General features: G+C 43.1%; 1 protein-coding gene across 1 annotated transcript in view; it reads left to right on the forward strand.

The window, feature by feature from the left end:
- The window catches only part of LOC134357470 (uncharacterized), a 64,751-nt gene that overhangs the window by 12,379 nt on the left and 40,100 nt on the right, over positions 1 to 12,272 (forward strand). The window contains exon 4 of the mRNA XM_063069085.1: positions 8,622 to 8,824. Within this exon, the coding sequence (XP_062925155.1) occupies positions 8,622 to 8,824 (203 nt within the window). The remainder of the gene's footprint in view (positions 1 to 8,621; positions 8,825 to 12,272) is intronic.

A 12,272-nucleotide genomic window follows, 5' to 3' on the forward strand; every position in this document is an offset into this window, starting at 1 on the left:
ATTATTGAATTGTTCTAAAGTTACAGCTCAAAATTGCCAACTTCTATGCAAGTTTTGATCAAACAGAAACAAAAGTGCTTTTCTGAATCCCATTCATTGCATATTCAAGTACCAATTGTAATGCATATTTCAGATGTTGATAACCAATAAACTCTACATGCTAAACACGAGTATTATTGAGAATTAGTAAAATAACTGTTCAATAGGTAGTAAATGCCATCAGGCTTTCATTAGCATTACCTTGTCTGGGTATGGCTGGTGGCCTTGGTTCTCAAGCTTGAACAAAGAAGCTGTGCAAGGTGGAGGTAGGTTCACAAGGTTTGAGTTTTCCTTCAGAATCAGGTTTAATATCATCGGCGCATGTCGTGAAATTTGTTAACTTAGCAGCAGCAGTACAACACAATACATGTATGGTAATATGGAAATTTTCTTTTTTTAAAAAAAGCCAATAAATCATTACAGTAGTTAAATTAAAAATAGTGCAAAAACAGAAACAATACAAAAACCAGAAAAACAAAAAGTGAGGTGGTGTTCATGGGTTCAATGTCCATTTAAGAATCGGATGCAGAGGGGAAGAAGCTGTTCCTGAATCACTGAGTGTGTGTGTTCAGGCTTCTGTACCTCCTTCCTGATGGTAACAATGGGTAGAGGGCATCTCCTGGGTGATGAGGGGTCCTTAAAAATGGATGCCGCCTTTCTGAGGCACCATCCTTGAAGATATCTTGGATACTACAAAGGCTAGTATCCAAGGTGGAGCTGACTAATTTTACGGCTTTCTGTAGCTTCTTTCGATCCTGTGCAGTAGCCCCCCCCCCCGCTTACCAGACAGTGATGCAGCCTATCAGAATGCATGGTATATCTACAGAAGCTTTTGAGTGTTTTAGGTGACGCACCAAATCTTCTGAAACTCCTAATGAAGTACAGCTGTTGTTTTGCCGCCTTTACAGGTGCATCAATATATTGGGATCAGGCTAGGTCCTCAGAGATCTTGACATCCAGGAAATTGAAGTTGCTCACTCTCTTCACTTTTAATCCCTATATGAGGATTGGTTTGTGTTCCCTCATCTTACCCCTCCTGAAGTCCACAATCCACTCTTTGGTCTTACTGACATTGAGTGCAAGGTCACAATCCACTCTTTGGTCTTACTGACATTGAGTGCAAGGTTGCTGCTGCGACACCACTCAACTAACTGCTACATCTCGCTCCTGTACTCTGCCAAAAGTACCTGTACTTGTATCATCAGCAAAATTTATAGAAACGACATTTGAGCTATTCCTAGCCACACAGTCATGGGAATAGAGAGAGTAGAGCAGTGATCTAAGTGCACACCCCTGATGTGTGCCAGTTTTGATCATCAGCGAGGAGGAGATATCACCAATCAGCAGATTGTGGTCTTCCGGTTAGGAAGTTGGGGATAGACTCCAGATTCTGGAGTTGTTCTGAAAGACTGGAAAATTGTGAAGAAGGGAGAGAGGCAGAAGGAAGGAAATTACAGGGCAGTGGTTGGGAAGATTTCGGGGTCAATTGTTAAGGATGTGGTTTTGGTGTACTTGGGTGCACATGATAAAATAGGCCCAGTCAGCATGGTTTCCTAAAGGGAAAATCTTGCTTGAAAAATCTGTTGGAATTCTTTGAAGAAATAACAAGCAGGATAGACACAGAAGAATCAGTTGATGTTGTGTACTTGGATTTTTAGAAGGGCCTTTGACAAGATGCTACACACAAGGCTACTTAACAAGCAACAAGCCCATGCTATTAAAGCAGTGGCTGACTGACAGTAGGCAAAGAGTGGGAATTAAGGGAGCCTTTTCTGGTTGGCTACTGATGACTAGTGTTGTTCTACAAGGGTCTGCGGTGGGACTGATTCTTTTCATGTTATATGTCAATGATTTAAATGATGGAATTGATGGTTTGACTGCAAAGTTTGCAGATGATACAAAGGTAGGTGGAGGGGCAGGTGATTTTGAGGAAGTAGAGAGGCTGCAGGAGGACTTAGACAGATTAGGAGAACGGGCAAAGAAGTGGCAGATGGAATACAGTGTTGGGAAGTGTATGGTCAATGCACTTTGGTAGAAGAAATGAAAGTGTTGACTCCTTTCTAAATGGAGAGAAGATACAACAATCTGAGGAGCAAAGGGATTTGGGAGTCCTTGTGCAGATTCCCTAAAAGTTAATTTCCAGGTTGAGTCTGTGATGAGGAAGGCAAATGTGATGTTAGCATTTATTCCAAGAGGACTGGAATATTAAAGCAAGGATGTATTGTTGAGACTTTGTAGAGCACTGGTGAGGCTTTGGAATATTGTGAGCAGTTTTGGTCTCCTCACCTTAGAAAGGATATGCTGAAGTTGGGGAGGGTTCAAAGGAGCTTCACAAAAATGATTCCAGAATTAAACAGCTTTTCATATGTAGACCGTTTGATGGCTTTGGGCCTGTATTTATTGGAATTCAGAAGAATGAGGGGTGACCTAATTGAAGCCTATGGAATGGTGAAAGACCTTGTTCGAGTCGATGTGGAGAGGATGTTTCCAATGGTGGAAGTGTCTTAAGATTAGAAAACACTGCCTCAGAATAGATGCGTGTTCTTTTAGAATGGAGATGTGGAGGAATTTCTTTAGCCAGAGAGTAATTATTCTGTGGATTATTCATTCCCACAGGCAGCTGTGGAGCCAACTCTTTATGCATATTTAAGGCAGAGGTTGATAGATTCTTAATTGGTCAGGGCATGAAGGAATACGGGGGGAAAGTGAGCAGATTGGGGTTGAGAGGAAAAATGGATCAGCAATGACGAAATGGTGGATCAAACTCGATGGGCTAAATGGCCTAATGCTGCTCCAAGAATATGGTCTTATGGCATGGGTAAAAGGGACACAGCCATTTTTACATGTGCTAGACAGCCATACAAACCCACCAGCTTGAGTCAGTCCACATCTGTCAGGGAAAGGACAAGAGCTAATCCAACCGCCATCATTAGGACACTGAGTGGTTTTTTTTCCTACGTTGTTGGGCACCTTCTTACAGTAAGAGGCATGAATCAACGATGGCTTTTCTCTTACCTTGATGGCTGTATTAGTGACCAACAATATCTGAAATGTTACTTCAAATCAGTAAAATCATGCAATACTCCAGCTGCATAGTTTTCCATTAAGATATTAGAGATACATGAATGTGCAGTGAATGGAGAGACATGCATATTGTGTAAACAGATGGGAGTATTTTAGTTAGGTGTTTAATTACTACATTAATTACTTTATATATGAAACTTAACTATAAAACCAGCAGAGTTCCTAGTAGGTAACCTACTGTCTCTGTGGAGATCCATGAGTCATGGTTCAGCCAAGTTCAAAGGATTCGAAATACATTTATTCTCAGAGTATGTATGCTATATACAACCTTGAGATTTGTCTGTTTACAGGCAGCCACAAAACAAGAAACATGAAAGCACACATTTAAAAGAAAGACCAACAAACAGCCAATGCACAGAGAAGGTGGGGCGGGGGGGGGGTGGCGTGGTAAACACAAATTCTGCAAACAATAAAAGCAAGCAATGGCATTCAGAGTGAATGCGAATCCATAGACATGACGTTTGGAGCAGGCCCACAGCCTCTGCCTCAATTCATCACACAAGGCACGAAATATAGTTTGCAGACAGGAAGGGCAGAGCAGGCCCACAACCTCAATCTCACTGCAGCGGAGAGCGGAGCAGGAAGCAGTACTGGCACGACCCTTGCCTTTTCAATCCATCTGGCCTAGTATTTAAATCGTCCAAACACCTGGTTATCTCTTGCTTTAGGACCCAGGCCTTGTCACATTGATGCACTCTGGGTCTGGACCCCACGTTTCAGCCTGTACCCGACCTTTCCAAATTGGCCCACCACTTCAATCGATCAAACCTTGCTCTCGGTTCAGGTGGACAGGCTCCAAAACTCCTCGGCTCCAACTTTTTCTGCTTCATCCGCTCCAGCCCTGACGTATTCTCGAACAGACCTCACCTCAACCTCGCTTGCATCCGCACGCCTTGACCCTCGGGTTGGCCTCACATCTTCATTGTTTGTGGTGATCATTTACCACAATTTTCCACAGTAAAGGTGTTAAAAATAAAGTATTTAGTTGCCTAGCCAGATGGACAGTATCAACCATCTTATCTATGGGCAAGCATATTCTTATTGTAAATCCAAATGGTTAAGTGGATCTCGTGCATCTTAGTCATAGTCACAGAGCAATGCAGCTCATCCTCAATGCTCATCCAACTAGTCACAATTTCCTGTGCTTAGCCTATGTCCCCGTCACCCCTGCCTCTCTACGTACCCACCTAAGTGTTTCTAAAATGATACGATTGAACTCTCCTCAATCGCTTTCTCTGTCAACTTATTCAAAATATTAACAACCCTCTACGTACAAAGTTTGCCCCTCAAAGACCTTTTAAATCTTTCTCCTTTCATGTTTGTAAATCTTTTCTGCATCCTTTTCAGTTTAATCTTTTGTAAAATGGGGTGAACAAAACGATACACAGTACTCCAAGAGCCACCTCACCAGTGGTTATATAGCTGCAGCACAATATCTGACTGACTGAATGCCACTTTGCTAAATGCCTTTTTCACCATCCTGCCTACCTGTGACATCATTTTCAATGAACTATACATGTACTCCCAAGTGGCTCTATTCCATTACACTCCCTAATGGCCTACCATTCATAGTTCAAGTCCTATGCTGGTTTGACTTTCCAAAGTGCATCACTTTACATTTACCTGTATTAAAATCCATTTGTCAGTCCTCAGTCTACTTCCATAAATGATCAGCAACTTCTTGCAAACTTCTTCACTATCAACAATACCTCCCAACTTACAGTCATTTTCATACTTAATAATCAAGCTGTACATTTATATCCAAATTATTTATATAAATAACTTATCTCCTGGATAACTTACCATGAAAGAGCTTGTTGAATGCCTTACTAAATTGCAGGTCCACAACATCAACTACTCTACTTTCATAAATCACCTGCTTTTCCTCCTCAAGAAAAACTCAAACAGGTTGTAAACATTACCTGCCCCGCACAAGCCATGCAGACTATCCCTAATTAGCGTGTGCTTTTTCGAATGCTCGCAAGTCCTATCTTGCATAATTGTCACCAATAGTTTCCCTACCACTGATGTGAGACTCACCACTATTAAATGTCTAGGATTACCCTATTTCCCTTCCTGAAGAAAGGAACAACTTTAGCTACTTGTCAGGCCTACAGGACCTCGTGTGGCTAGAGAAGACACAAAGATCTTGGCCAAGGCCTCAGCAATTATGTTTCTTGCTTTTTTGAATTCACCTTGACATTCTTGAAATCTATCCCTCAGAGTATTCTGACATTATGTTGCAAATTCATAGAGCTCTGTTTATGTCACATCTGGAATATTGCATATGGTTCTGGTCGCTCCACAAGAGAAAGGATGTTGAGGCTTTGGAGAGGGTGCAAAAGAGGTTCACCAGGATGCTACTTGGTTTAGAGGGCATGTGCTATCACAAGAGGCTGAACAAACATGGCTTGTTTCCTCTGGAGCAGTGGAGGCTGAGGAGAGATCTGACAGAGGTTTATAAGATTATGAGAAGCATAGACAGAGTAAGACCATAAGATTTAGGAACAGAAGTAGGCCATTCAGCCTATCGAGTCTACTCCGCCATTCAATCATGGGCTGATCCACTTCATCCATTCATCCCCACTCCCCTACTTTCACCCCATACCCTTTGATGCCCTGGCTAATCAAAAACCTATCCATCTCTGCCTTAAATACACCAAATGACTTGGTGTCCACAGCCATTCGTGGCAACAAATTCCACAGATTTACCACCCTCTGACTAACGTAATTTCTCTGCATCTCAGTTCTAAAAGGACGTCCTTCAATCCTGAAGTTGTGCCCTCTTGTCCTAGAATCCCCTACCATGGGAGTAGATGGGGAGTTTCTGTTTCCCAGGGTTGAAATGTCTAATACCTGAGGGGATCCATTGAAGGTGAGAGGTGGTAGGTTCAAAAGAGATGTGAGGGGCAAGTTTTTTGATTTTTTTGAATCATGAATGCCTGGAATGTGCTGCCTGGTATGCTGGTAGAGGCAAATATATTGGAGGCTTTTAAGAGACGTTTAGATAGGCACATGAATGTGGAGAAGATGGAGGGATATGGACATTGTATAGGTAGAAGGGATTAGTTTTGGGTTTTTAAAAAATTTACTTTTTACCTGGTTCAGCACAAGATTGTGGGCTGAAGGGCCTGTTTCTGTGCTGTACTCTTCTATCTTCTATTCCATGACGTTATCCACAACCAAAACCCAAACCCATCAATTCCTCTTGCATACCAAATTACCTATTTAATATAATCAATATCTATGTAGCTGTCACTTTCTGGGATAGAAATTGTAACCTTCATGAGTAACAGCAATTCTCTGTCTCAGATAATGAATTTGATTCCTTATCCTTCCTTACCTTACTCCTCTAGTTTAAGATTGTGCTCTGGGGAAATAGCCCTTTCACAGACAACAATCCATCTTGCAATCATACAAATTTCAATGAGATATATTTTACTCTTATTTCTAAACTCCAATGTGAAAAGCCCACTCTATTTTTCCCCAGGATTACCCTCGCATTCCTGAAATCACCCAGTACTGTGGTGTTTAAAGCTAGCTTCACTCAATATTCCCGGTGTGGCCTTGCCAAAATTTTGCTTAATGACAGCAAGATTTCCTTTCTCCTGTATTCCAGTCTCTTTGCAAAAAAATGGCAATATACAATTTGTTACTTGCATTGAAAATTAACTGTGTTGGGCTTCATTAGTTGGGGAACTGAGTTCAAGAGCCATAAGGTAATGTTGCAAATCCTGGTTAGACCACTCCTGGAATATTGTGTTCAGTTCTGTTCATCTCATTATAGGAAGGATGTGGAAGGTTTATAGAGGGTGTAGAGGAAATTTAACAGGATGCTGCCTGGACCAGAGGCCATGTCTAGGGCTTTTGTCTTTGGAGCGAAGGAACATGATAGATGATCTGATAGAAGTGTACAAGATGCTAAGACACAGAAAGAGTGGATAGTCAGAGACTTTTCCCTATGATAGAAATGGCCAATACAAAAGGAGCATAATTTAAGGTGACTGGAGGATAATATGGTGGGGGGGGGGAATAGGGTGACAAAGGTAAATTCTTTACACAGAGAGTGGTAGGTGTGTGAAATGTCCTGCCAGGGTTGGTGGTAGAGGTGGATACATTGGGGGCATTTAAGAAATTCTTAGATAGACACCTGGATAATATAAAAATTGTAGGTTATGTATAAGGGAAGGGTTAGATTGATCTTGAGTGTAGATTAAGTCACCACAACATCATGGGCCAAATGGCCTGTAATAAGATCACAAGATTTAGGAGCAAAATTAAGCCATTTGGACAATGGACTGGTAATTTATTATCCCTCTTGTTGTAGCGTGGATGAAATTACTGGAGAGACTGTTACTGGTAGATACAAAGCAGCTTCTTTATTCGACAGAACGAGGTACAGCAGGCATCTCGAGACGCTTTCCGCAGAAAGGTCTGTGAGCTAAAATGTGGGCTCGATATTTATATGTTAAACACAAAGGCAATCGCTACTTAAAAAGCTACAGACTATGCTTCCTTTTGAAGTTACATACAAACATCACACCTTCGGATTTCATCCTTTCCTTCTGACGCCAACATGTCTGTGTTGGTATCCACAGCCTTTAGTTCAATCCACAATACATTGATTTGGCATTTTACGTGCTAACATAGAAGACAATTAATATTTATAATGTATAGATAATACTGTCTTCGAAACTACAGCATCAGGCACCAGAAGCATCTGGTATTTACACCTTTTAGGAAGCCCATTGTGGTGGACTCAATCCACAGTCCTTTGTCAAGCAGTTAAAATAGAAGTCTGGTGGCCAAAGTCATTTAAGTGTTAACAAATCATCTACCCAAAAAGAAATCTACTCTAACACCTCTCAATCCCATTTTCCTGCTTTCTCCCCATAACTTTTGATGCCCTCAGTAATCAAGAACCTATCAACCTCAACTTTAAATATACTCAATAACTGGACCTCCACAGCCACCCATGGCATTAAAATCTGCAGGTTCACTACCTTCTGGCTATAGAAATTTCTCCTCTTCTGGTTCTAAATGGACACCCCTCTAGTTTAAGGCCATGCCCTCTGGTCCTAGACTCGCTCACTACAGGAAACATCCTCCCCTCATCCACTCCATCTAGGCCTTTCAACATTTGATAGATTTCAATGAGATCACCCCCTCAAATGCTCTTTGTACGCTAGCCCTTTCATTTTTGTGATCCTCCTCTGGATCCTCTCCAATGCCAGCACATCCTTTCTCAGATAAGGGCCCAGCCCTGCTCACAATCCTCCAGATGTGGTCTGATAGAGCCTCAGCGTGACATATTGTCAAAGGTCTTCTAAAAATCCAAGCAAACAACATCCACTGACCTTTCTGTAATATCGACAAGTCTGCCAATTTGTGAGCTGCCTGTAAACTTGAAAATCAACCCCCTTTTCATCCAAAAAGTAGTCTCCATAATAATTTTTGTTTAAGATGTTTGTATGTTTTTGGGTTTTGTTATATTTTAGCTCCAGTGAATAGCTTGCCGAAGATTCCTGTATCAACCAATCTCGTAAATGCAACGGCATCCATCGAGCAAGATGGTAACGTACCCAGATCTCCACATGAGTTCAAGGTGCAAGCAGTCAATCTGAGAGAAAGCAGGCCTTTTACAGCTGAAGAATTGGAGCAACGAGAACCGAGGAATCAAGATAGAAGTAGAATGTTAAAGGTGAGAACAGCGTATAGTGCTTTCTGAATATAGTTTTTTTTGCAAAGGATTGGTTTTTTTGAATGAAACTTTACTTACTCTTGAACACAGCAGGCCAGGCAGCATCTCTAGGAAGAGGTACCTCTTCCTAGAGATGCTGCCTGGCCTGCTGCGTTCACCAGCAACTTTGATGTGTGTTGCTTGAATTTTCAGCATCTGCAGAAATCCTCGTGTTTACTTACTCTTGGTAAGTTTTGGTAGTTTTCCAAAATGTGTTATAACCTGTGAAATATTGTTGCTTAATAATATTTCCACACAGATCTGTGCAAGTAAAGGTGAAGAGATAAAATGAGAATTCCTTGTTTTGACTTGAATAGTAAAATACAGCCTGAAAGTAAGGAGTGTTTTTGTTACATAGCATTGTTCTGTTCAGTCTGAGGCAACACAGCCTTGGCTAGGGACTCTGAATGAGAAGGCCTGAAAAGATTCACATCTACAGTCCCCATTACACCTATCTTTGATGCTGCCTGCTTCAATTTTGAATCTGTCTGAAGAGCATTATCTCTGGATTCAAAGTCATCACTGGCGGAGTTATTTGACCTTCTGTAAGCAGGCTCCATATGCAGACTGAACACAGATGCCTACTTGTTAAAGATCACAACTACTCCCAATTTTCTCAGCTTTAATTTCCTGCAGTGGTCTCTCATCTGTGCCCCATCTCACAGTTTGCTCCTCTACAGAGCATCAAGAAGTCACTTACTCTTTACACAAGGAAAAGCAATCTACATTTTCCCTTCAGCAAGTAATGTGAGATGGAATGATAGCATTGTGGAATTCCACAAGGTTTAGATGAACAGCTCCCCCACCCCCAGAACATGAAGCTCTTCATAAGGAATTAGGACCTCTTAAATGTAAAAGCCATGACCAACCATGTCTTGAAAAGCTCTCATAAGCAGTCGTAGTTTCAAGAGAGCTCACGATTTTTATCAGTTAATTTCCTTGTTTCTATGGGCAGCACTGTGTGAATAAAAGTAATCTGCTTTATTGGCTTCTGTCTCCTATCTGTTCTCCAACAAATATAGTGAAACACCACAACAATAAAGGCCAAATAAGTGCTTGGTATGAAGTAAAGAATGTTTTTGGCCAGTTCAAAATGCAGGTATCCACATTAGTACCTACATTATAGCACTTTACATCCTCCAGTCTAAACAGTGACTTGTATGTTACCTCATTGTACTTTAAAAGAGCCATCCACTTCAACTAAGTGCTCTTGTTGTAGGAAATCGGAGCAAATCTTTCCTTTCATACTGCTGTGTGTTGCTACAGTGGGAATCTGGTATGAAACTTCACCCCTTGCTAGCCATCTCACAGCAATAATTCGTCCTCAGGTTGGTGTGGACGTCCTGCCTGTGAAGGTTGATGCAGAGTTGGCTACCGCAAGTGATATGACAAACTGAGATTTAGGGCACCCTGGAGGGCACATAATGGAGCATTGTTACGGTCTGATAATAGCTAGTTTGTGTGTTGACACACCCTAAACTTTCTCATCACCTCCCATTAAGGATGCATACGTTAAGATGCATACAGCTCCTCTCCCCTCCCCCACTAAAACCCTGCTATATGCCTCTGGTGAAGAGTAAACCTGCAACCTCGAGGACAGTGAGAAAATGGTCAGAGGAGGCTTATGAGGCACTCCAGGGTTGCTTTGAGGTGACAGACTGACAGGCACTCGGTGAGCCACATGGAGAGGATATTGATGGGCTCACCGAGTGCACCACTGATTACATCAACTTCTGTGTGGACAGCTATGTTCCAACAAGAACTGTCCTTTGTTATTCAAATAACAAGCCATGGGTGACAAAGGACATTAAGGACATCCTGAAAGCTAAAAAGAGGGTAAAGACAGGTACAGGAGGAAGCTTGAGTGGAAACTCCAGCAGAACAACATTAGAGAGGTCTGGAATGGGATGAGGACCATCACTGGGTTCTGGCAAACTAGCAACAGAGGAGCTGAAGGCAGTGTGGACAGGGCCAATGAACTTAACCTGTTCTTTAACAGATTTGACATTGTGGCCCCTGCCCATCCCCCACATGAGCCATCTGTTGTCGGCCTCCAACCAACACATATTCCACTCTCCCCTCCTACCCCTCCTCACAGTCCCCCACCCTGCTCTCATGACTATACCCCTTCCCCACACGAAACCACCACCGTGGGCTTCACAGCTGAACAGGTGAGAAGACAGCTGAAACATCTCGACCCAAGCAAGGCTGCAGGACCGGATGGTGTCAGTACCAGGGTGCTCAAAGCCTGTGCCCCTCAGCTATGTGGAGTACTTCGCCATGTCTTCAACCTGAGCCTGAGGCTCCGGAGGGTTCCTGTGCTGTGGAAGACGTCCTGCCTCGTCCCTGTGCCGAAGACACCGTGCCCCAGTGGCCTCAATGACTACAGACCAGTGGCACTGACCTCCTACATCCTGAAGACCCTGGAGAGACTTGTTCTGGAGCTGCTCCAGCCTATGGTCAGGCCACACTTAGATCCCCTCCAGTTCACCTACCAGCCCCGACTAGGAGTTGAGGATGCCATTGTCTACCTGCTGAACCGTGTCTACGCCCACCTGGACAAGCCAGCGAACACTGTGAGGGTCATGTTCTTTGACTTCTCCAGTGCGTTCAACACCATCCGCCCTGCTCTGCTGGAGGAGAAGCTGACAGCGATGCAGGTGGATGCCTTCCTGGTGTCATGGATTCTTGATTACCTGACTGGCAGACCACAGTACGTGTGCTTGCAACACTGTGTGTCCGACAGAGTGATCAGCAGCACTGGGGCTCCACAGGGGACTGTCTTGTCTCCCTTTCTCTTCACTATTTACACCTCGGACTTCAACTACTGCACAGAGTCTTGTCATCTTCAGAAGTTTTCGGATGACTCTGCCATAGTTGGATGCATCAGCAAGGGAGATGAGGCCGAGTACAGGGCTACGGTAGAAAACTTTGTCACATGGTGTGAGCAGAATTATCTGCAGCTTAATGTGAAAAAGACTAAGGAGCTGGTGGTAGACTTGAGGAGAGCTAAGGTACCAGTGACCCCTGTTTCCATCCAGGGGGTCAGTGTGGACATGGTGGAGGATTACAAATACCTGGGGATACGAATTGACAATAAACTGGACTGGTCAAAGAACACTGAGGCTGTCTACAAGAAGGGTCAGAGCCGTCTCTATTTCCTGAGGAGACTGAGGTCTTTTAACATCTGTCGGACGATGCTGAGGATGTTCTACGAGTCTGTGGTGGCCAGTGCTATCATGTTTGCTGTTGTGTGCTGGGGCAGCAGGCTGAGGGTAACAGACACCAACAGAATCAACAAACCCATTCGTAAGGCCAGTGATGTTGTGGGGATGGAACTGGACTCTCTCACGGTGGTGTCTGAAAAGAGGATGCTGTCTAAGTTGCATGCCATCTTGGTCAATGTCTC

Source organism: Mobula hypostoma, chromosome 2, assembly GCF_963921235.1.
Source record: "Mobula hypostoma chromosome 2, sMobHyp1.1, whole genome shotgun sequence".
NCBI classification, from domain to species: domain Eukaryota; kingdom Metazoa; phylum Chordata; class Chondrichthyes; order Myliobatiformes; family Myliobatidae; genus Mobula; species Mobula hypostoma.